At 53.9% G+C, this 24,999-nt stretch overlaps 1 protein-coding gene across 1 annotated transcript in view; it reads right to left on the reverse strand.

Annotated features, from left to right (window-relative positions):
• LOC134362665 (melanoma inhibitory activity protein 2-like) overlaps positions 1-24,999 on the reverse strand; it is a 67,315-nt gene that overhangs the window by 21,526 nt on the left and 20,790 nt on the right. Inside the window, exons 6-9 of the mRNA XM_063077836.1 lie at positions 19,034-19,099; positions 18,838-18,918; positions 6,180-6,245; positions 4,132-4,195 (exon numbers count right to left, since the gene is read on the reverse strand). Of these exons, the coding sequence (XP_062933906.1) occupies positions 4,132-4,195; positions 6,180-6,245; positions 18,838-18,918; positions 19,034-19,099 (277 nt within the window). The remainder of the gene's footprint in view (positions 1-4,131; positions 4,196-6,179; positions 6,246-18,837; positions 18,919-19,033; positions 19,100-24,999) is intronic.

Genomic DNA, 24,999 nt, shown 5'->3' on the forward strand with positions numbered 1-24,999 from the left:
TGGGAACCTCCCACTGCAGCAGCCAACCTGGGGGGTTCCCCTCATGCAACACAGATGTGAACGTTCCTGCCCCCTGCCATGACCCCCCCCCGCCACTGGGTCCTTTCCCAGGCAGGAGGGAATGGGGATCGAGGACGCCTGAGTAGGCTCCTTGCATGGGCCTCAGCGGTGGCCGTGCTGTGGGCACGTGGCCATTAGCAAACTCCCCGAGAGAGTCAGTTTTGCAAGAGTCTCTGGCAGCTATCAGACCCAGAAAAGGGGAGGAAGGTTGCAGGAGTGCCTGCCCTGTTAGCTACGAGCTTGAGCCTGATGGGTTGGAACTGTGCTTTTCCTCCCACGGTGGCAGGAGCCCGAGGGCAGGGCAGTTTGGAAGTGGAAAGGGAAGGAATCGTTTCAAGTCTGGATGAAGGCTGCGTTTCCTTATGTTGCAATTACTGAGCACTTCACACTGGAGGCGGCGGTGATGAGACGCGTTAGCTGACCAGGGTCTTATACTCTCATCCCAGGCAGGGGAGGGGCTTGGCAAGCCCCACCCACAAGTCTTGGGGTCTCCTGGACCTTCCTCATGACCCCCTCCACTCCAGGCCCAAGTTCAATCCCTCCTCCCCAGGACCCCAAGCCGGCAGGTGGAGCTCTTCCGTACCTTTCCCTCAGGCCCTTTCTACTGTTGGGCCTGGCTGAGGGGCAGAGACAGAGAAATTCCCCCTCGGGGTTTGGGCCCTGCCCCACCAAGAGCCCCTGCCTGAGACCAAGGCCCCTCTGGGAGGGGGGTGCGTCTCACCATGCATGTGGTGCCCGCTCTTTAAAGAAGGTCAATAAACACCTGTTGCCCCCCCAAAGCCCTCCTCTGGATGCCACAGAACTCAGGGATGTCACCAGGACACTGAGCCAGCACAGCTGTGGAACTGGAAACCACTTAAAGCAGCTTTATTTGTGTCCACCTCTGGCCCTTGAAACCTCTTCTGCTGGCCAGTCCTCCCACGGCCAGATGGAAACCTGACAGGCCCAGGCTGCTTCTTGGTAGGGAAATACCCGTGGTCTCCACCACTTCACGTCACACAGCACCGCTCGGCTCACGTCCAGGCCCAACAATAAAAAGGGCCTGACGTCATCGTCAAGTCCCCTGCTTTGAAGTGGAGGCCGCTCCTGCTGCCCCGGCCTGGTGGGGTGGGAAGCCTCGGCCGGGCAGCAGGCGTGGTCAGCCCCCAGCTGAACTGTGCTCTGGGCTTGGCGGAGGTTGAAAGCTACACCTCTTTCTCTCATCGGCATCTCCAAGGGTCTTCAGAGCCCGGACATGGTCCCCACTGTCCCCCTGACTAGAATATTTTGTGTGGGCCTCAGAGAACCAAGGAGCCCCTGACGGGTAGCGGCAGCCCCACCTTCTCTTGGCCTGCGTCTGTTCACTGCCCAGGCTGCCTCCTGGGACTGGGCCTGTGAGATTCCACGCCGACTCTCTCACACGAGGCCCTCACCTGGGCCGTCGGCCCTCTCCTCAGCTCCGCCATCAAAGCAGCCAGCCTGTCTCTTGCCCTCTAGACTTTGGGGTGGGGGTGGGGGTGAGGCATCAGTCCACTGGATTTCTCCACCTGCGGAGGACACCTCAAAGCCTAAAGCTCTCTTTAAAGCCCTCTTCCTCTGGCTTGATGTGAACGAGGGCATCTCACCTCACCCTCTGGCCTCAGCTCACCTCCCTGATATCCCCGCCTCTAACCTCAACACTTGACTCCTTGGTACCCTTGGTGTGGGTGAGGGGTCAGGCCATCTCTTCTCTAAATGCGGCATCAATGTGGGCAGAGGTCAGGGGCTGGGCGGGGTCATCTCACTGCACACACCGGCCTCCCTCCCCACATGGGGCTGTGATCATCAGTGTTTGTACGAGGGTTGGAAGCTAACTGCTCCATGCTTGTCCAGAAAGTGCAAGGAAGGATTTGGGACCATGGAGGAGGGGCCCATGGTGTGGACCAGGCTGGCTGCCAGCCTCCTGGTTTGGTCCCTGGCATTTAGGCTCAGAGAGACAGGGTGCTAGGAGGTAAGATGGGAGGCCCAGAGGGTGGGGAGGGACACTGGCCACCACCACCCAGAGCAGGGCCTCAGGCTGACTCCAGAGAACTCAGTTATGTCCTGAAATGCCACCATCATACATTGACTCCTTTGGGTAAGTGTTGCCTTTGCTCAGCAGCCCACATCCAGTCTCTGCATCCTAGTTTCTCAGCCCTCAGGTAGATAAGCAACAAGTCCTGTCTCTTGGTTGATCCTTGTAAAGCGTTTAACATGCTTCCCCCTTGATACTCATAGCTCGATAAATAAATGTTAACTCACACTGCTTGCCCCTTCGGGTAGCATGGGCAGGCTCTCGCCCACCAGGCGACCCTCTCTTAGCACAACTCGGACAACTGGAGCTGCCCTGGCCAGTCACCTGAGACCTTGGATGCCTTGGCCCATCTGGCATTTGTTTGGCAGAATCTTCCATGGGGCCTTTTGCTGGGTGGCAAGCCTGGAGCGTCTGGCACAACAATTCGAGTTTGCAAATACAAAAGCCAAATCTTAAACATCACAAATTAGAACTGTGGTTTGGCAAAATATTTTTGTGCTCCTTTGAGGACCTGAAACTCCAAGAATAGTAGAAAACAGAATGTCTGGGATATTTATATACAGGTTAAGAGTCTCTAATCCAAAAATCCAAACTCCTAAACTTTTTGAGTTCTAACATGACACTCAAAGGAAATGCTCATTGGAGCATTCTGCAAATGTATTCTCCAAATATTCCCAAATCTGAAAACATCCTAAATCCAAAATACTTTCCAAGCATTTTGGATAAGGGGTACTCAACCTGTATTTTCATGGGGAGAAGAGAATGACAAAGTTGACTGTGGGACCGCAGGCCGCCAGAGTCATCAGACAGCCATGTTACACATGGTGTAGACAGCTGGAAGCCAGGAGTCATCTCATGCACGCACCTGTCTCCAGAGGCCTGACGCAATACCTCAGACAATCAAGAGACGAACACTAGAATTTTGATTAGACTCAACACATCCACAGTTCAACTCAATTTAAAATTGCCTCACATACTCTTGGTAGCAATAAAACTACAGCCTTTGGAAGATAATCTGCTCCTATCTTTCAGTATTTTCCATGTGGATATTCTTTGTCCCATCAGTGTCACCTCTAGGCCCAAACCCAGAGAAATCTCTGAAGGACACCAGGATGCTCACTGCAGCATTGTGTAGGACAGCACAACCTGGACACAACCTGAGTGTCCACCCGTGGGGCACGGGGTAAATACATGATGGTAAAATCATAATTGATGCCGCTTTAAAAAAGAATGAGACGGTCCTCTCTACTCTGACATGGAAATAGAGGTCTGTAGGTTTCTGGATATCAGAGCAGATTTAAACACAGGTGTTCGGACAGCGTGACGGGACCTGAGCTGAGGGACAGGAAAGTGCAGCCTCAAGACCCAGTGTCATTGCATTTCTCGCTCTCTTTCCCTGGGATCCAGAACCTCCGCCCTCCTTTTAGGCGCACTGGCTGGGGAGAGGCTGTGGCGGGAGCGGGAGCAAGCGGGCAGCGGCTCCAGCCGGGCAGAGGCTGCAGCGGGATCGGGAGCGCGCAGGCAGCGGCTGGAGCAGGGCAGAGGCTGCAGCCAGATCGGGAGAGCGGGGGCAGCGGCTGAGCGGTGCAGAGGCTGCAGCGCGATCCGGAGTGCCGCAGGCAGTGGCTCGAGCGGGACAGAGGCTAGAGCGGGAGCAGGAGGGCGCGGGCAACAGCTGGAGCTGGGCAAAGGCGGAGGCGGGAGCGGGAGCGTGAGCCTGGGGGCAGCGGCGGGAGAGGGACAGAGGCTCGAGAGGGGCAGAGGCTGCAGCGGGATCGGGAGCGCCAGGGCAGCGGCTCGAACAGGGCAGAGGCTGCAGCTAGATCGGGAGTGGGCGGGCAGCGGCTCTAGCGGGGCAGAGGCTGCAGCGGGAGCGGGAGGGCGTGGGCAACAGCTGGAGCTGGGCAAAGTCTGCGGTGGGGCGGGAGCAGGACGGGGTGGGAAACATCTCGAGCTGGGCAAAGACTGCTGTGGGAGCTGGAGCGCTAACGTGCGGGCAGAAGCTGGAGCGGGGCAGAGGCTGAGGCGGGATCGGGAACGCGCAAGCAGCGCCTCGAGCGGTGCAGAGCCTGCAGCGCGATCAGGAGCGCGCAGGCAGCGGCTCTAGCGGGGCAGAGGCTGCAGCGGGATCAGGAGCTGGTGGGCAGCGGCTCCAGCCGGGCAGAGCCTGCAGGGGGAGCGGGAGCGCACGGGCAGCGGCTCCAGCCGGGCAGAGTCTGCAGCGGGATCGGGAGCGTGCAGGCAGCGGCTCGAGCAGGGCAGAGGCAGCTGCCAGATCGGGAGAGCGGGGGCAGCGGCGGAGCGGTGCAGAGGCTGCAGAGCGATCGGGAGTGCGCAGGCAGCTGCTCAAGCGGGACAGAGGCTGGAGCAGGAGCAGGAGGGCGCGCGCAACAGCTGGAGCTGGGCAAAGGCGGATGCGGGAGCGTGAGCGTGGGGGCAGCGGCGGGAGAGGGGCAGAGGCTCAAGAGGGGCAGAAGCTGCAGCGGGATCGGGAGAGCGAAGGCAGCGGCTCGAGCGGGGCAGAGGCTGCAGCGGGATCAGGAGCGGGTGGGCAGCGCCTCGAGCCGGGCAGAGCCTGCGGGGGGAGCGGGAGCGCGCAGCCAGCGGCTCGAGCGGGGCAGAGGCTGCAGCGGGATCAGGAGCGGGTGGGCAGCGGCTCCAGCCGGGCAGAGGCTGCAGCGGGATCGGGAGCGCGCAGGCAGCGGCTCCAGCCAGGCAGAGGCTGACCAGCGACAGGAGTGCACAGGCAGCTGCTCGAGCGGGACAGAGGCTGCAGCGGGAGCAGGAGGGCGCCGGCAACAGCTGGCGCTGGGCAAAGGCGGAGGCGGGAGAGGGAGCGTGAGCGTGGGGGCAGCGGCGGGAGAGGGGCAGAGGCTCAAGAGGGGCAGAGGCTGCAGCGGGATCGGGAACGCGCAGGCAGCACCTCCAGCGGTGCAGAGCCTGCAGCGCGATCCGGAGCGCGTAGGCAGCGGCTCGAGCCGGGCAGAGCCTGCAGGGGGAGCGGGAGCGCACCGGCAGCGGCTCCAGCAGGGCAGAGGCTGCTGCGAGATCGGGAGCGCGCGGGCAGCGGCTCGAAAAGGGTAGAGGCTGCAGCGAGATCGGGAGCGTGCGGGCAGCTGCTCGAGCGGGGCAGAGGCTGCAGCGGGATCCGGACCGCGCGGGCAGTGGCTCCAGCTGGGCAGAGGCTGCTGCTTGTGCGGGAGCGCGCAGGCAGCGGCTCTAGCGGGGCAGAGGCTGAAGCGGGATCGGGAGCGCGCAGGCAGCGGCTCGAGCATGGCAGAGGCTGCAGCGAGATCGGGAGCGCGCGGGCAGCGGATCCAGCGGGGCAGAGGCTGCAGCGGGATCAGGAGCTGGTGGGCAGTGGCTCCAGCCGGGCAGAGCCTGCAGGGGGAGCGGGAGCGCACGGGCAGCGGCTCCAGCCGGGCAGAGTCTGCAGCGGGATCGGGAGCGTGCAGGCAGCGGCTCGAGCAGGGCAGAGGCAGCTGCCAGATCGGGAGAGCGGGGGCAGCGGCGGAGCGGTGCAGAGGCTGCAGAGCGATCGGGAGTGCGCAGGCAGCTGCTCAAGCGGGACAGAGGCTGGAGCGGGAGCAGGAGGGCACGCGCAACAGCTGGAGCTGGGCAAAGGCGGATGCGGGAGCGTGAGCGTGGGGGCAGCGGCGGGAGAGGGGCAGAGGCTCAAGAGGGGCAGAGGCTGCAGCGGGATCGGGAGAGCGAAGGCAGCGGCTCGAGCGGGGCAGAGGCTGCAGCGGGATCAGGAGCGGGTGGGCAGCGGCTCCAGCCAGGCAGAGGCTGACCAGCGACGGGAGTGCACAGGCAGCTGCTCGAGCGGGACAGAGGCTGCAGCGGGATCGGGAGCGGGCAGGCAGCGGCTCGAGCCAGGCAGAGGCTGACCAGCGACGGGAGTGCACAGGCAGCTGCTCGAGCGGGACAGAGGCTGGAGCGGGAGCAGGAGGGCGCCGGCAACAGCTGGCGCTGGGCCAAGGCGGAGGCGGGAGAGGGAGCGTGAGCGTGGGGGCAGCGGCGGGAGAGGGGCAGAGGCTCAAGAGGGGCAGAGGCTGCAGCGGGATCGGGAACGCGCAGGCAGCACCTCCAGCGGTGCAGAGCCTGCAGCTCGATCCGGAGCGCGTAGGCAGCGGCTCGATCCGTGCAGAGCCTGCAGGGGGAGCGGGAGCGCACCGGCAGCGGCTCCAGCCGGGCAGAGGCTGCAGCGGGATCGGGAGCGCGCAGGCAGCGGCTCGAGCAGGGCAGAGGCTGCTGCGAGATCGGGAGCGCGCGGGCAGCGGCTCGAACAGGGCAGAGGCTGCTGCGAGATCGGGAGCGTGCGGGCAGCTGCTCGAGCGGGGCAGAGGCTGCAGCGGGATCGGGACCGCTCGGGCAGTGGCTCCAGCTGGGCAGAGGATGCTGCTTGTGCGGGAGCGCGCGGGCAGCCGCTCGAGAGAGGCAGAGGCTGCAGCGGGATCGTGAGCGCGGGCAGCGGCTCCAGCAGGGCAAAAGCTGCAGCGGGATCGGAAGCAAGCGGGCAGCAGCTCTAGCGGAGCAGAGACTGGTGCAGGAGCAGGAGGGCGCGGGCAATAGCTGGAGCTGGGCCAAGGCGGAGGCGGGAGCGGGAGAGTGAGCGTGGGGGAAGCTGCTCGAGAGGGCCAGAGGCTCGAGAGGGGCACAGGCTGCAGCGGGATCGGAAGGGCGCGGGCAGCGGCTCAAACAGGGCAGAGGCTGCAGCGGGATCGGGAGCGCCAGGGCAGCGACTCGAGCCAGGCAGAGGCTGCAGCGCGATCGGGAGCGCAGGGCAGCAGCTCGAACGGGGCAGCGGCTGCAGCGGGGCAGCGGCTGGAAAGGGGCAGAGGCTGGCAAGGGGCAGCGGCTGCATAGGGAGCGGGAGCTGGCGGCAGCAGCTCCAATGGGCCGACGCTGCAGTGGGATCGGGAGCACGCGGGCAGCGGCTCTAGCGGGGCAGTGGCTGCAGCGGAACGGGAGCGCTGGAGCGCTGAGGAGGCCGCTGCAGCGCTGACGCTCCTCAGGAGCAGCTGGACTCTCCTACCTGCTGCTGCAGGAATCTGTGGCAACACGTTGCTTTGGTGGAAGAACGTGAAGCAAGTTGAGCTTCACAGGGACACTAACTGCAGAAGAAGTGCTTCAGCAGCCACTTCAGATGACTGTGGAGGGTCTTTGATGCTGCACCAAAACTCAACGACAAATACTAGGTTTTTAAAGGCCAAGAAGCTTTAGAGAAGAAAATTTCCAGAAAAATGGCTTTGGTTTGAGGAGAACATCCGTGAACAAAGAAAAACGGAAGCACTCCCCTCAGGACAACCTCGGGATACGTCACTTCACAGACTCGGCTGGAGGTTTTTACCCACATGGGCCCGGGCCTCTTCTTCTGTCTGTCTCTGAATCTGCCTGAGAAAAGATCTGCAGATGGTTATGGCCACTGCCTCATTTCCAGTTTCCAATATTGTGCAAGTTTCTTTATTGGCCAATTCTAATCTGGAAGAAGAGACGGAAGGGAACTGTGGAAAATGTAATTAATTCCCAGCTTAGCTGCACTGACAGAGTACAAAGCACCAGAGTGTAATGCCACATACTGTCTTTTTTCTAAGGCATAAATATGAGACTTACCAAATTATTTTCTAGATGAGAAATATCAAAGAATTTTCTAGAGAATTTCCCCTATTTTACAAAAAAAAATTTTTTTTTGCAAAAAATGAGAAGAAAATCTCATTTATTTTGTTAATGCATACCACCCATATAGGCGCTATACAGTTGAATGATTTTTTTTTTCCCCAAGGATTAAAGTTCTTAACGTTGCGGTCACATGGAAATCATCCTTAATTTTAACCTAAAGATTGACTGGTGCATATCCTTCAGATATTTCAAGCAAAAATTAGCAGTAATGTATTATTTTTATCATCAGAAAAACGTTAACTGTCAATTACACACACACATGCATAAATATATAATACACACATCTCCATGTACGGCGGCACTTCAAAAAGCTCAGGGAAGATTCATATTATCTTTCAATTCTATTTTTCCACAAACATTTTGAAGTTCTCAGATACCCATACATGCAGGATGTTATGTGGCTTTTTACCTGTATACAGTGCTCACTGTTTTCTATTCATAAAAAATTTAAATTAGAACCATAGAAGCATCATTATACCCTCCTTACAGGTTTCTTTCTAGATAGTCAAGGTCTATGAAACACATAAACACTGGTTAATAATATGCTTCATCTTCTTATCATATCTTCTCACCACAGACTTTTTCATTGCAGTATGGACAGAGGCTTAGAGTTCATGTTTTAAGAGCATAAAAATATCCATCGACAGCAAGGTTTTATAAATAGAGGGTCTTGAAGGGTCTTAGATCCACAATTTCTTCTGGTAATTTTAAAAGATTATTATTATTTTTAACGGACACCTAATAACTGTACATATTTATGGGGTACATTGTGATTTTTTTAATTAAAAACCTAGCTGATTTTATTATTATTATCAATACCAAGCAAGTCTTTAAATCAATGAAAATTTAATTAAGCATAAAGTTACCTTCACATGTGTCTAGCACCGTAGTAAATACAGTTCTTGGCATAAAGACACAGCCCTTGGAGTTTAAAACATCCCCAACTGCAAGATTACCTAAATAAATTTCCCATTATTGTTTATGTAATAGTGGGTTAGTTAATCAAATTAAAATAATTATACAATCTAGGATAAAATAAAATGGAAATAATTTACTCATGAAATTCATATTTAAATCATCTTTATTTACAAAATAGTATCCTGAGAATTATAATTCCATTAAGCTTCAATTTGAGCAAAAAATGTAGTTACTTAAACTGAAAATGAAAGATAAGTCAAAACGATTTATGAAGAGAGACCAAAAATATCATCAGGTTTCTTGCTGTGCTTCTGGATTTCAGGAGCAGGCTCATTTGAGCACGGAATCGACCCTGAAGGGAACTCACCCCTACTTTCAGAATGTGGGGGTGGAGGTGAAAATCCAGCTCCTAGAGGAACATAAGGAGGAAATCCCCTCAGTGAATAGACATTTCTCATTGCAAATGGAGGTGGTGGCTGCACAGAGAAATCCCTTGGTAGAAAATAATTTTGAGGAGCTCCATACATGCTTCCTGGAGGAGGTGGAGGAAAAGGAGGTTCTCTTCTCATGAATGGACCCCTCCTATCCACTGGAAACAATGGACCTCTGATTGCAGGAAAAGGTGGAGGAGCAAAGCCAGGGCCACTTGCTTCCCTTTCAGCAGGCACAGATGAATGAGGCACATTGACATTACCAAGGTCGTCTTTGGTTTCATTTCTACTGGATTCCATTTGTGAGGGCTTTGGCCCATCCACTTTATCCAAAGAAGGCAGATTGAAACTTCTGAGTTCTGCTGGGCCAGACGGTCCACCAGGATCAGGATCAAATCCGTCTTGCCTTCGTGGAAGAAGAGCTGGATCAGAACATGGGTGGCCTGGTGGAGGAATCATCATCCTTCGGTGTTGTTCCCACGGAGGTGACAGGAACCCAGATGGAGGTGGTGGCTGCACAGGGAAATCCCTTGGTAGATAATAATTTTGAGGAGCTCCATACATGCTTCCTGGAGGAGGTGGAGGAAAAGGAGGTTCTCTTCTCATGAATGGACCCCTCCTATCCACTGGAAACAATGGACCTCTGATTGCAGGAAAAGGTGGAAGAGAAAAGCCAGGGCCACTTGCTTCCCTTTCAGCAGGCACAGATGAATGAGGCCCATTTACATTACCAAGGTCATCTTTGGTATCATTTCTGCTGGATTCCGTTTGTGAGGGCTTTGGCCCATCCACTTTATCCAAAGAAGGCTGATTGAAACTTTTGAGTTCTGCTGGGCCAGACGGTCCACCAGGATCAGGATCAAATCCGTCTTGCCTTCGTGGAAGAAGAGCTGGATCAGAACATGGGTGGCCTGGTGGAGGGATCCTCATCCTCCGGTGCTGTTCCCACGGAGGTGACAGGAACCCAGAAGGTGCTCCATGAGAATCGGTTAACCTATCACAGCACAATTCTCCTCTTTCATTGGTCATCTGGTGATCCAGAGTATTCTCTGGGCCTCTTGAGCCTCTTCCTCCTCCTCGCCCTGGAGTCAAAGGTGCGAGTCTGAGTGGAGAGAGAAAAGCTCTCGTTTCGGTTGAAGGTCGACCCACTGGTGAGGCACCACATGGGGAATGCTCTCCGCCAAATGCTGTCTTTGGAACATCAACTACATAAGGATCTTTTTTGAAAAGTTCAAATTTAAACTCTTTTTCAGCTAATTTTTGTCTCTTGGAAACATTTACTTTCCTTAAATACCTGAGGTGTCTTTCAGCAGTCTCAGCTGCCACCCAGCTGCCACGCGCTTCTTTCTCATAGGAAGTCATCTGCCCTTGATAAGAACGAACGCTTCTCTCCAATTCTTCTTCCGCATCTCTGGCTCTCCTTCTGTAGGTCTCCAGTTCCTCAGCTGCATGGCTCACCTTCTCTTCTACTTTGGAAAGTTTCTCCTCCTTCTCTAACCGGTCCTTTTCCTCTGCTATTAACTTCCTGTGGAGATTCATTCCATTTTCTTGATACAGTTCAGTCATTACTTTAAGTTTCTGCTGAAGCTTCTGATTTTCACTTTCCAACTGTGTGTTTTCTGACTGTAAAGATGCTTGTTCAGTCTGGAGATTTGTAATATGCTCTATAAGCTCTTCCTTTGTTTTATCTACTTCAGACAACTCAGTGTAAATTTGGTTTCTTTCTCCTTCTAGGGTTTTGAAAGAAGCATTTAACTTAGCAGCGTGAATCAGTTTCTTCAAAGCTCCTTTTGGCAGATCATCTAAGCGAGCACCCTTTTGTGATTCACTCTTCATCTCCAATTCCAAGTCATCAGCCATCATGTCTTCTCCAAGCACAGCAGCCCAGTCTGTCATCTTGAGCAAGCGTTCAGCCAGAGACTGGATGTGATTTTCTTTATCACTCAGAACTCGTTCTGCCTGGACTTTGGAGTTTTCAAATAGTATTTTCTGTTTATTAAGTTCACTCACTTGTTCTTTCAATACTTCCGCTTCTTGTAAAAGCTGTTTCTGGCTTTCCTGAAGTTGGGAATTTTCATTCAAGGCGTCTTTTATTGCCACCTTCAGACGTTCTTCATTCATTTGAAATATTTTGCAGATTAGTTTGGCTTCAGCTACTTGTGACTGGATGGATTTCGATTCATCTTCTAGGGACTGTATCCTCTTTGAAATGTCCGCCATCAATTCATCTTGCTCACAATGTTTAGATTTCTGTTCCTTTAATTCTTTGGCTAGAAAGACTATTTCATCCTCAAGTTTAGATTTGGAGCTGCTCAGCTTTTCATAGGTTGCCTCCAAGCTTTGTGCTTCTGTTGACCCCTTCTCAAAGCTGGCATCCTTCACAGCTGACTCCAAGCCTTCATACTCCTCTTGAACAACGCAAAGTTTGTCAAGTAGTTTACATTTTTCTTCAATTAGTCCAGAAAGCTTTTCAGCAAGCTTTTTCTCTCTTCTTACATAAAGCCGGCTTCTCACCGATCGAACACTTCTCCACAAAAACAAGAGAATCAACAATCCAGTAAGAGCCGCACATGTCACCAGTTCCCACGGAAAACCAGGGCCCGGTCTCAGGTCTTCAGGCAATGCTGCCACAGTCCTGCACAGCTTTCCCAGGACCAGTCCCAAGTACAGCTGAGGGGCAGCCCCGGGCACCTCCATGGCGCCGAGGCTGCTCCGGCTGTGGCCACAGTAGCCACGGCCTGGCCGGGCCACCACCAGCAGCTGAGACAGCTCTGCGTTCTGTCGGGAACGGGAACCGGCCCCGGCGACAGCAGCAGACACAGTGCAGCGCAGCCGGCCTTGAGGGGAGCCGGGGAGCACTGGCGCCCACCGGCCTCAGGCGTCCCCCGCTGCACCATGGTAACCAGGCCCCTTTGTGACGTCACTTCCGCCACGCGGTTCCGGAGCCTGCCCCGCGCTAGCCTGTGACACACGCTGTCCTAGCCACCCCCACCTCGGCTTGGTTTTGGCCGGGCCACCGCTGGATTTGAATCCATGTTTATAATGATGAAATCTGGGTAATCAGCATACTCATCACTCAAATATTTGTCATTTCTTTGTGCTGGGAAAATTCAAAATCCTCTCTTTTAGCTATTTGAAATTATCTAATAAATGTGTGCTGACTCTAGCCACCTTACAAAGCTGTAGATCAGTACAAAGAGTTCCTCCTGTCCAGCTGCAACTTTGTATCTGTAACCTCTGCCTTTCCCCTCCTCGCCCTACCCTTCCCAGCCTCTAGTGACCACTAGTCTGCTACTTCTAGGAGATCAACTTTTCCTTTGGCAATTTTTTAAAGGAAATTTTGCGATTTTAATTTCTTTCAGAGGAGCATCCTTCCTTAGATATCTGCCAAGGAACAAAAGTGTTTTCTTTGGACTAACTTTGCCAAAATAGCCGTAGAATGTGGCAACGGGAAGAGGCCTGAGACACTCTGGGCTTCAGCTGGCCCAACGCTTTCTTTATAGGTAATGAAGCAAAGGTCTACAGTAAGTGCACTACTTGTCCAGGGCTGTTTAGCTATTTAGTGGCAGAAGTGTGCTGTATTTCGGGATCTGCTGGATGTCAGTGAAATGCTCTTTGTTTAAAAAACACTTTATTGAGGAATATTTTAGATACCTTGTAATCCACCCATTTCAGGTATGCAATTCAATGAGTTCTAGTAAGTTCATCAAGTTGTGCAGCCATCACCACAAATCAGTTTTAGAACATTTTCACCACACCAATAAGATCTCCTGTACCCATTTATTCTTTTTTTCCCCCAATTTTATTGGTTATGAATATTCACGGGATGCAAGGCTGATTGTCACCGTTCATGCCCAAGCTGTGATGGCCAGATTCATACTGGCCACATGACCGTTACATTTATTGTATCACCTTTATTGACTTTCATATGTTGAACCATCCTTGTATCCCTGGCATGAATCCCACTTCAGGTGCCTGAAACCTCTGCCAAGTTTCTCTTTTTGGTGCCCATAGGAGCCAGCCTGTGCCGCTGGTTCCCATGGAAACAGATCCCTGAGACACACCCTGCCTTGCAGCACGCACAAAGCACTTGCTCGCCCTTTGCCTTTTTTTTTTTTTTTTTTAGCCAGCCAGTTAGTTCCAACTTTCAGGACCCCAGGGGAATAAAATGAGGACTGTTCCAGAGGGGAGGCAGCTGCCCAGGTGTCTGGCCCAAGCTCCCAGCCCACCCTGCCCCCTGGGGAACGGTGGGGCAAGCCTCAGGTCAGGGCACAGCTCCCCAGGAGCCCCTCGGCCTTTCAAGGCCAGGACAGCCCTGCTCCTTTGGCTCCCAGCACACTTCCAGGAGCAGGGACGCGCTGAGCGTTTTGAGTCTTCACGGTGGACTTGGGAGGAAGGTGTCTTTATCTCACTCTATGGATGATGACAGTGAGACCCAGAAAAGTAAAAGGGTTTGCCCAAGTCACAGGCTAGAAAGTGACAAAGCCGGGACATAAAGCCTGTTCCTTTCATCCCAAAGCGAGCATGGCGGTCAAGATGCACCCCAACCGATGACACACCCATGTTTCATACGTCAGCTTGGAGACTTGCTGATCACGCTGCCCAGGACAGGCCTGGCCTTCCTTACTGTGTGAACTGAAAAGGTAGGACCAGAGAAGCCCACCCCCAAACCAGTGCTGCCCTCTGGAGAGTCACCCTCCCACTGCTCAGAGGTGCTTTCTTCGAAGTTAACAAGCTGTGCAACCAAACAGGTCAGGACGACTGCCCTGCCCACTGGGCCCCCCAGGCCCCGGGGCCTTGGGAACCTCCCACTGCAGCAGCCAACCTGGGGGGTTCCCCTCATGCAACACAGATGTGAACGTTCCTGCCCCCTGCCATGACCACCCCCCCGCCACTGGGTCCTTTCCCAGGCAGGAGGGAATGGGGATCGAGGACGCCTGAGTAGGCTCCTTGCATGGGCCTCAGCGGTGGCCGTGCTGTGGGCACGTGGCCATTAGCAAACTCCCCGAGAGAGTCAGTTTTGCAAGAGTCTCTGGCAGCTATCAGACCCAGAAAAGGGGAGGAAGGTTGCAGGAGTGCCTGCCCTGTTAGCTACGAGCTTGAGCCTGATGGGTTGGAACTGTGCTTTTCCTCCCACGGTGGCAGGAGCCCGAGGGCAGGGCAGTTTGGAAGTGGAAAGGGAAGGAATCGTTTCAAGTCTGGATGAAGGCTGCGTTTCCTTATGTTGCAATTACTGAGCACTTCACACTGGAGGCGGCGGTGATGAGACGCGTTAGCTGACCAGGGTCTTATACTCTCATCCCAGGCAGGGGAGGGGCTTGGCAAGCCCCACCCACAAGTCTTGGGGTCTCCTGGACCTTCCTCATGACCCCCTCCACTCCAGGCCCAAGTTCAATCCCTCCTCCCCAGGACCCCAAGCCGGCAGGTGGAGCTCTTCCGTACCTTTCCCTCAGGCCCTTTCTACCTTTGGGCCTGGCTGAGGGGCAGAGACAGAGAAATTCCCCCTCGGGGTTTGGGCCCTGCCCCACCAAGAGCCCCTGCCTGAGACCAAGGCCCCTCTGGGAGGGGGGTGCGTCTCACCATGCATGTGGTGCCCGCTCTTTAAAGAAGGTCAATAAACACCTGTTGCCCCCCCAAAGCCCTCCTCTGGATGCCACAGAACTCAGGGATGTCACCAGGACACTGAGCCAGCACAGCTGTGGAACTGGAAACCACTTAAAGCAGCTTTATTTGTGTCCACCTCTGGCCCTTGAAACCTCTTCTGCTGGCCAGTCCTCCCACGGCCAGATGGAAACCTGACAGGCCCAGGCTGCTTCTTGGTAGGGAAATACCCGTGGTCTCCACCACTTCACGTCACACAGCACCGCTCGGCTCACGTCCAGGCCCAACAATAAAAAGGGCCTGACGTCATCGTCAAGTCCCCTGCTTTGAAGTGGAGGCCGCTCCTGCTGCCCCGGCCTGGTGGGGTGGGAAGCCTCGGCCGGGCAGCAGGCGTGGTCAGCCTCCAGCTGAACTGTGCTCTGGGCTTGGCGGAGGTTGAAAGCTACACCTCTTTCTCTCATCGGCATCTCCAAGGGTCTTCAGAGCCCGGACATGGTCCCCACTGTCCCCCTGACTAGAATATTTTGTGTGGGCCTCAGAGAACCAAGGAGCCCCTGACGGGTAGCGGCAGCCCCACCTTCTCTTGGCCTGCGTCTGTTCACTGCCCAGGCTGCCTCCTGGGACTGGGCCTGTGAGATTCCACGCCGACTCTCTCACACGAGGCCCTCACCTGGGCCGTCGGCCCTCTCCTCAGCTCCGCCATCAAAGCAGCCAGCCTGTCTCTTGCCCTCTAGACTTTGGGGTGGGGGTGGGAGTGAGGCATCAGTCCACTGGATTTCTCCACCTGCGGAGGACACCTCAAAGCCTAAAGCTCTCTTTAAAGCCCTCTTCCTCTGGCTTGATGTGAACGAGGGCATCTCACCTCACCCTCTGGTCTCAGCTCACCTCCCTGATATCCCCACCTCTAACCTCAACACTTGACTCCTTGGTACCCTCGGTGTGGGTGAGGGGTCAGGCCATCTCTTCTCTAAATGCGGCATCAATGTGGGCAGAGGTCAGGGGCTGGGCGGGGTCATCTCACTGCACACACCGGCCTCCCTCCCCACATGGGGCTGTGATCATCAGTGTTTGTACGAGGGTTGGAAGCTAACTGCTCCATGCTTGTCCAGAAAGTGCAAGGAAGGATTTGGGACCATGGAGGAGGGGCCCATGGTGTGGACCAGGCTGGCTGCCAGCCTCCTGGTTTGGTCCCTGGCATTTAGGCTCAGAGAGACAGGGTGCTAGGAGGTAAGATGGGAGGCCCAGAGGGTGGGGAGGGACACTGGCCACCACCACCCAGAGCAGGGCCTCAGGCTGACTCCAGAGAACTCAGTTATGTCCTGAAATGCCACCATCATACATTGACTCCTTTGGGTAAGTGTTGCCTTTGCTCAGCAGCCCACATCCAGTTTCTGCATCCTAGTTTCTCAGCCCTCAGGTAGATAAGCAACAAGTCCTGTCTCTTGGTTGATCCTTGTAAAGCGTTTAACATGCTTCCCCCTTGATACTCATAGCTCGATAAATAAATGTTAACTCACACTGCTTGCCCCTTCGGGTAGCATGGGCAGGCTCTCGCCCACCAGGCGACCCTCTCTTAGCACAACTCGGACAACTGGAGCTGCCCTGGCCAGTCACCTGAGACCTTGGATGCCTTGGCCCATCTGGCATTTGTTTGGCAGAATCTTCCATGGGGCCTTTTGCTGGGTGGCAAGCCTGGAGCGTCTGGCACAACAATTCGAGTTTGCAAATACAAAAGCCAAATCTTAAACATCACAAATTAGAACTGTGGTTTGGCAAAATATTTTTGTGCTCCTTTGAGGACCTGAAACTCCAAGAATAGTAGAAAACAGAATGTCTGGGATATTTATATACAGGTTAAGAGTCTCTAATCCAAAAATCCAAACTCCTAAACTTTTTGAGTTCTAACATGACACTCAAAGGAAATGCTCATTGGAGCATTCTGCAAATGTATTCTCCAAATATTCCCAAATCTGAAAACATCCTAAATCCAAAATACTTTCCAAGCATTTTGGATAAGGGGTACTCAACCTGTATTTTCATGGGGAGAAGAGAATGACAAAGTTGACTGTGGGACCGCAGGCCGCCAGAGTCATCAGACAGCCATGTTACACATGGTGTAGACAGCTGGAAGCCAGGAGTCATCTCATGCACGCACCTGTCTCCAGAGGCCTGACGCAATACCTCAGACAATCAAGAGACGAACACTAGAATTTTGATTAGACTCAACACATCCACAGTTCAACTCAATTTAAAATTGCCTCACATACACTTGGTAGCAATAAAACTACAGCCTTTGGAAGATAATCTGCTCCTATCTTTCAGTATTTTCCATGTGGATATTCTTTGTCCCATCAGTGTCACCTCTAGGCCCAAACCCAGAGAAATCTCTGAAGGACACCAGGATGCTCACTGCAGCATTGTGTAGGACAGCACAACCTGGACACAACCTGAGTGTCCACCCGTGGGGCACGGGGTAAATACATGATGGTAAAATCATAATTGATGCTGCTTTAAAAAAGAATGAGACGGTCCTCTCTACCCTGACATGGAAATAGAGGTCTGCAGGTTTCTGGATATCAGAGCAGATTTAAACACAGGTGTTCGGACAGCGTGACGGGACCTGAGCTGAGGGACAGGAAAGTGCAGCCTCAAGACCCAGTGTCATTGCATTTCTCGCTCTCTTTCCCTGGGATCCAGAACCTCCGCCCTCCTTTTAGGCGCACTGGCTGGGGAGAGGCTGTGGCGGGAGCGGGAGCAAGCGGGCAGCGGCTCCAGCCGGGCAGAGGCTGCAGCGGGATCGGGAGCGCGCAGGCAGCGGCTGGAGCAGGGCAGAGGCTGCAGCCAGATCGGGAGAGCGGGGGCAGCGGCTGAGCGGTGCAGAGGCTGCAGCGCGATCAGGAGTGCGCAGGCAGTGGCTGGAGCGGGACAGAGGCTGGAGCGGGAGCAGGAGGGCGCGGGCAACAGCTGGAGCTGGGCAAAGGCGGAGGCGGGAGCGGGAGCGTGAGCCTGGGGGCAGCGGCGGGAGAGGGACAGAGGCTCGAGAGGGGCAGAGGCTGCAGCGGGATCGGGAGCGCCAGGGCAGCGGCTCGAACAGGGCAGAGGCTGCAGCTAGATCTGGAGTGGGCGGGCAGAGGCTCTAGCGGGGCAGAGGCTGCAGCGGGAGCGGGAGGGCATGGGCAACAGCTGGAGCTGGGCAAAGGCTGCGGTGGGGCGGGAGCAGGAGGGGGTGGGAAACATCTCGAGCTGGGCAAAGACTGCTGTGGGAGCTGGAGCGCTAACGTGCGGGCAGAAGCTGGAGCGGGGCAGAGGCTGAGGCGCGAACGGAACGCGCAGGCAGCGCCTCAAGCGGTGCAGAGCCTGCAGCGCGATCGGGAGCGCGCAGGCAGCGGCTCTAGCGGGGCAGAGGCTGCAGCGGGATCAGGAGCTGGTGGGCAGTGGCTGCAGCCGGGCAGAGCCTGCAGGGGGAGCGGGAACGCACGGGCAGCGGCTCCAGCCGGGCAGAGTCTGCAGCGGGATCGGGAGCGCGCAGGCAGCGGCTCGAGCACGGCAGAGGCTACAGCGAGATCGGGAGCGCGCGGGCAGCGGATCCAGCCGGGCAGAGGCTGGAGCGAGATCGGGAGCGTGCAGGCAGCGGCTCGAGCAGGGCAGAGGCAGCTGCCAGATCGGGAGAGCGGGGGCAGCGGCTGAGCGATGCAGAGGCTGCAGAGCGATCGGGAGTGCGCAGGCAGCTGCTCAAGCGGGACAGAGGCTGGAGCGGGAGCAGGAGGGCGCGCGCAACAGCTGGAGCTGGGCAAAGGCGGATGCGGGAGCGTGAGCGTGGGGGCAGCGGCGGGAGAGGGGCAGAGGCTCAAGAGGGGCAGAGGCTGCAGCGGGATCGGGAGAGCGAAGGCAGCGGCTCGAGCGGGGCAGAGGCTGCAGCGGGATCAGGAGCGGGTGGGCAGCGGCTCGAGCCGGGCAGAGCCTGCGGGGGGAGCGGGAGCGCGCAGCCAGCGGCTCGAGCGGGGCAGAGGCTGCAGCGGGATCAGGAGCGGGTGGGCAGCGGCTCCAGCCGGGCAGAGGCTGCAGCGGGATCGGGAGCGCGCAGGCAGCGGCTCCAGCCAGGCAGAGGCTGACCAGCGACGGGAGTGCACAGGCAGCTGCTCGAGCGGGACAGAGGCTGCAGCGGGAGCAGGAGGGCGCCGGCAACAGCTGGCGCTGGGCAAAGGCGGAGGCGGGAGAGGGAGCGTGAGCGTGGGGGCAGCGGCGGGAGAGGGGCAGAGGCTCAAGAGGGGCAGAGGCTGCAGCGGGATCGGGAACGCGCAGGCAGCACCTCCAGCGGTGCAGAGCCTGCAGCGCGATCCGGAGCGTGTAGGCAGCGGCTCGAGGCAGGCAGAGCCTGCAGGGGGAGCGGGAGCGCACCGGCAGCGGCTCCAGCAGGGCAGAGGCTGCTGCGAGATCGGGAGCGCGCGGGCAGCGGCTCGAACAGGGCAGAGGCTGCAGCGAGATCGGGAGAGTGCGGTCAGCTGCTCGAGCGGGGCAGAGGCTGCAGCGGGATCGGGACCGCGCGGGTAGTTGCTCCAGCTGGGCAGAGGCTGCTTCTGGTGCGGGAGCGCGCGGGCAGCCGCTCGAGAGAGGCAGAGGCTGCAGCGGGATCGTGAGCGCGGGCAGCGGCTCCAGCAGGGCAAAACCTGCAGCGGGATCGGAAGCAAGCGGGCAGCAGCTCTAGCGGAGCAGAGACTGGAGCAGGAGCAGGAGGGCGCAGGCAATAGCTGGAGCTGGGCCAAGGCGGAGGCGGGAGCGGGAGAGTGAGCCCACGTGGGGGAAGCTGCTCGAGAGGGCCAGAGGCTCGAGAGGGGCACAGGCTGCAGCGGGATCGGAAGGGCGCGGGCAGCGGCTCAAACAGGGCAGAGGCTGCAGCGGGATCGGGAGCGCCAGGGCAGCGACTCGAGCCAGGCAGAGGCTGCAGCGCGATCGGGAGCGCAGGGCAGCAGCTCGAACGGGGCAGCGGCTGCAGCGGGGCAGCGGCTGGAAAGGGGCAGAGGCTGGCAAGGGGCAGCGGCTGCATAGGGAGCGGGAGCTGGCGGCAGCAGCTCCAATGGGCCGACGCTGCAGTGGGATCGGGAGCACGCGGGCAGCGGCTCTAGCGGGGCAGTGGCTGCAGCGGAGCGGGAGCGCTGGAGCGCTGAGGAGGCCGCTGCAGCGCTGACGCTCCTCAGGAGCAGCTGGACTCTCCTACCTGCTGCTGCAGGAATCTGTGGCAACACGTTGCTTTGGAGGAAGAACGTGAAGCAACTTGAGCTTCACAGAGACACTAACTGCAGAAGAAGTGCTTCAGCAGCCACTTCAGATGACTGTGGAGGGTCTTTGATGCTGCACCAAAACTCAACGACAAATACTAGGTTTTTAAAGGCCAAGAAGCTTTAGAGAAGAAAATTTCCAGAAAAATGGCTTGGGTTTGAGGAGAACATCCGTGAACAAAGAAAAACGGAAGCACTCCCCTCAGGACAACCTCGGGATACGTCACTTCACAGACTCGGCTGGAGGTTTTTACCCACATGGGCCCGGGCCTCTTCTTCTGTCTGTCTCTGAATCTGCCTGAGAAAAGATCTGCAGATGGTTATGGCCACTGCCTCATTTCCAGTTTCCAATATTGTGCAAGTTTCTTTCTTGGCCAATTCTAATCTGGAAGAAGAGACGGAAGGGAACTGTGGAAAATGTAATTAATTCCCAGCTTAGCTGCACTGACAGAGTACAAAGCACCAGAGTGTAATGCCACATACTGTCTTTTTTCTAAGGCATAAATATGAGACTTACCAAATTATTTTCTAGATAAGAAATATCAAAGAATTTTCTAGAGAATTTCCCCTATTTTACAAAAAAAAAATTTTTTTTGCAAAAAATGAGAAGAAAATCTCATTTATTTTGTTAATGCATACCACCCATATAGGCGCTATACAGTTGAATGATTTTTTTTTTTCCCCAAGGATTAAAGTTCTTAACGTTGCGGTCACATGGAAATCATCCTTAATTTTAACCTAAAGATTGACTGGTGCATATCCTTCAGATATTTCAAGCAAAAATTAGCAGTAATGTATTATTTTTATCATCAGAAAAACGTTAACTGTCAATTACACACACACATGCATAAATATATAATACACACATCTCCATGTACGGCGGCACTTCAAAAAGCTCAGGGAAGATTCATATTATCTTTCAATTCTATTTTTCCACAAACATTTTGAAGTTCTCAGATACCCATACATGCAGGATGTTATGTGGCTTTTTACCTGTATACAGTGCTCACTGTTTTCTATTCATAAAAAATTTAAATTAGAACCATAGAAGCATCATTATACCCTCCTTACAGGTTTCTTTCTAGATAGTCAAGGTCTATGAAACACATAAACACTGGTTAATAATATGCTTCATCTTCTTATCATATCTTCTCACCACAGACTTTTTCATTGCAGTATGGACAGAGGCTTAGAGTTCATGTTTTAAGAGCATAAAAATATCCATCGACAGCAAGGTTTTATAAATAGAGGGTCTTGAAGGGTCTTAGATCCACAATTTCTTCTGGTAATTTTAAAAGATTATTATTATTTTTAACGGACACCTAATAACTGTACATATTTATGGGGTACATTGTGATTTTTTTAATTAAAAACCTAGCTGATTTTATTATTATTATCAATACCAAGCAAGTCTTTAAATCAATGAAAATTTAATTAAGCATAAAGTTACCTTCACATGTGTCTAGCACCGTAGTAAATAGAGTTCTTGGCATAAAGACACAGCCCTTGGAGTTTAAAACATCCCCAACTGCAAGATTACCTAAATAAATTTCCCATTATTGTTTATGTAATAGTGGGTTAGTTAATCAAATTAAAATAATTATACAATCTAGGATAAAATAAAATGGAAATAATTTACTCATGAAATTCATATTTAAATCATCTTTATTTACAAAATAGTATCCTGAGAATTATAATTCCATTAAGCTTCAATTTGAGCAAAAAATGTAGTTACTTAAACTGAAAATGAAAGATAAGTCAAAACGATTTATGAAGAGAGACCAAAAATATCATCAGGTTTCTTGCTGTGCTTCTGGATTTCAGGAGCAGGCTCATTTGAGCACGGAATCGACCCTGAAGGGAACTCACCCCTACTTTCAGAATGTGGGGGTGGCGGTGAAAATCCAGCTCCTAGAGGAACATAAGGAGGAAATCCCCTCAGTGAATAGACATTTCTCATTGCAAATGGAGGTGGTGGCTGGACAGAGAAATCCCTTGGTAGAAAATAATTTTGAGGAGCTCCATACATGCTTCCTGGAGGAGGTGGAGGAAAAGGAGGTTCTCTTCTCATGAATGGACCCCTCCTATCCACTGGAAACAATGGACCTCTGATTGCAGGAAAAGGTGGAGGAGCAAAGCCAGGGCCACTTGCTTCCCTTTCAGCAGGCACAGATGAATGAGGCACATTGACATTACCAAGGTCGTCTTTGGTTTCAATTCTGCTGGATTCCGTTTGTGAGGGTTTTGGCCCATCCACTTTATCCAAAGAAGGCAGATTGAAACTTCTGAGTTCTGCTGGGCCAGACGGTCCACCAGGATCAGGATCAAATCCGTCTTGCCTTCGTGGAAGAAGAGCTGGATCAGAACATGGGTGGCCTGGTGGAGGAATCATCATCCTTCGGTGTTGTTCCCACGGAGGTGACAGGAACCCAGATGGAGGTGGTGGCTGCACAGGGAAATCCCTTGGTAGATAATAATTTTGAGGAGCTCCATACATGCTTCCTGGAGGAGGTGGAGGAAAAGGAGGTTCTCTTCTCATGAATGGACCCCTCCTATCCACTGGAAACAATGGACCTCTGATTGCAGGAAAAGGTGGAGGAGCAAAGCCAGGGCCACTTGCTTCCCTTTCAGCAGGCACAGATGAATGAGGCCCATTTACATTACCAAGGTCATCTTTGGTATCATTTCTGCTGGATTCCGTTTGTGAGGGCTTTGGCCCATCCACTTTATCCAAAGAAGGCAGATTGAAACTTTTGAGTTCTGCTGGGCCAGACGGTCCACCAGGATCAGGATCAAATCCGTCTTGCCTTCGTGGAAGAAGAGCTGGATCAGAACATGGGTGGCCTGGTGGAGGGATCCTCATCCTCCGGTGCTGTTCCCACGGAGGTGACAGGAACCCAGAAGGTGCTCCATGAGAATCGGTTAACCTATCACAGCCCGATTCTCCTCTTTCATTGGTCATCTGGTGATCCAGAGTATTCTCTGGGCCTCTTGAGCCTCTTCCTCCTCCTCGCCCTGGAGTCAAAGGTGCGAGTCTGAGTGGAGAGAGAAAAGCTCTCGTTTCGGTTGAAGGTCGACCCACTGGTGAGGCACCACATGGGGAATGCTCTCCGCCAAATGCTGTCTTTGGAACATCAACTACATAAGGATCTTTTTTGAAAAGTTCAAATTTACACTCTTTTTCAGCTAATTTTTGTCTCTTGGAAACATTTACTTTCCTTAAATACCTGAGGTGTCTTTCAGCAGTCTCAGCTGCCACCCAGCTGCCACGCGCTTCTTTCTCATAGGAAGTCATCTGCCCTTGATAAGAACGAACGCTTCTCTCCAATTCTTCTTCCGCATCTCTGGCTCTCCTTCTGTAGGTCTCCAGTTCCTCAGCTGCATGGCTCACCTTCTCTTCTACTTTGGAAAGTTTCTCCTCCTTCTCTAACCGGTCCTTTTCCTCTGCTATTAACTTCCTGTGGAGATTCATTCCATTTTCTTGATACAGTTCAGTCATTACTTTAAGTTTCTGCTGAAGCTTCTGATTTTCACTTTCCAACTGTGTGTTTTCTGACTGTAAAGATGCTTGTTCAGTCTGGAGATTTGTAATATGCTCTATAAGCTCTTCCTTTGTTTTATCTACTTCAGACAACTCAGTGTAAATTTGGTTTCTTTCTCCTTCTAGGGTTTTGAAAGAAGCATTTAACTTAGCAGCGTGAATCAGTTTCTTCAAAGCTCCTTTTGGCAGATCATCTAAGCGAGCACCCTTTTGTGATTCACTCTTCATCTCCAATTCCAAGTCATCAGCCATCATGTCTTCTCCAAGCACAGCAGCCCAGTCTGTCATCTTGAGCAAGCGTTCAGCCAGAGACTGGATGTGATTTTCTTTATCACTCAGAACTCGTTCTGCCTGGACTTTGGAGTTTTCAAATAGTATTTTCTGTTTATTAAGTTCACTCACTTGTTCTTTCAATACTTCCGCTTCTTGTAAAAGCTGTTTCTGGCTTTCCTGAAGTTGGGAATTTTCATTCAAGGCGTCTTTTATTGCCACCTTCAGACGTTCTTCATTCATTTGAAATATTTTGCAGATTAGTTTGGCTTCAGCTACTTGTGACTGGATGGATTTCGATTCATCTTCTAGGGACTGTATCCTCTTTGAAATGTCCGCCATCAATTCATCTTGCTCACAATGTTTAGATTTCTGTTCCTTTAATTCTTTGGCTAGAAAGACTATTTCATCCTCAAGTTTAGATTTGGAGCTGCTCAGCTTTTCATAGGTTGCCTCCAAGCTTTGTGCTTCTGTTGACCCCTTCTCAAAGCTGGCATCCTTCACAGCTGACTCCAAGCCTTCATACTCCTCTTGAACAACACAAAGTTTGTCAAGTAGTTTACATTTTTCTTCAATTAGTCCAGAAAGCTTTTCAGCAAGCTTTTTCTCTCTTCTTACATAAAGCCGGCTTCTCACCGATCGAACACTTCTCCACAAAAACAAGAGAATCAACAATCCAGTAAGAGCCGCACATGTCACCAGTTCCCACGGAAAACCAGGGCCCGGTCTCAGGTCTTCAGGCAATGCTGCCACAGTCCTGCACAGCTTTCCCAGGACCAGCCCCAAGTACGGCTGAGGGGCAGCCCCGGGCACCTCCATGGCGCCGAGGCTGCTCCGGCTGTGGCCACAGTAGCCACGGCCTGGCCGGGCCACCACCAAGCAGCTGAGACAGCTCTGCGTTCTGTCGGGAACGCGAACCGGCCCCGGCGACAGCAGCAGACACAGTGCAGCGCAGCCGGCCTTGAGGGGAGCCGGGGAGCACTGGCGCCCACCGGCCTCAGGCGTCCCCCGCGCACCATGGTAACCAGGCCCCTTTGTGACGTCACTTCCGCCACGCGGTTCCGGAGCCTGCCCCGCGCTAGCCTGTGACACACGCTGTCCTAGCCACCCCCACCTCGGCTTGGTTTTGGCCGGGCCACCGCTGGATTTGAATCCATGTTTATAATGATGAAATCTGGGTAATCAGCA

This window comes from Cynocephalus volans, chromosome 14 (genome assembly GCF_027409185.1).
Source record: "Cynocephalus volans isolate mCynVol1 chromosome 14, mCynVol1.pri, whole genome shotgun sequence".
Classification (NCBI taxonomy): domain Eukaryota; kingdom Metazoa; phylum Chordata; class Mammalia; order Dermoptera; family Cynocephalidae; genus Cynocephalus; species Cynocephalus volans.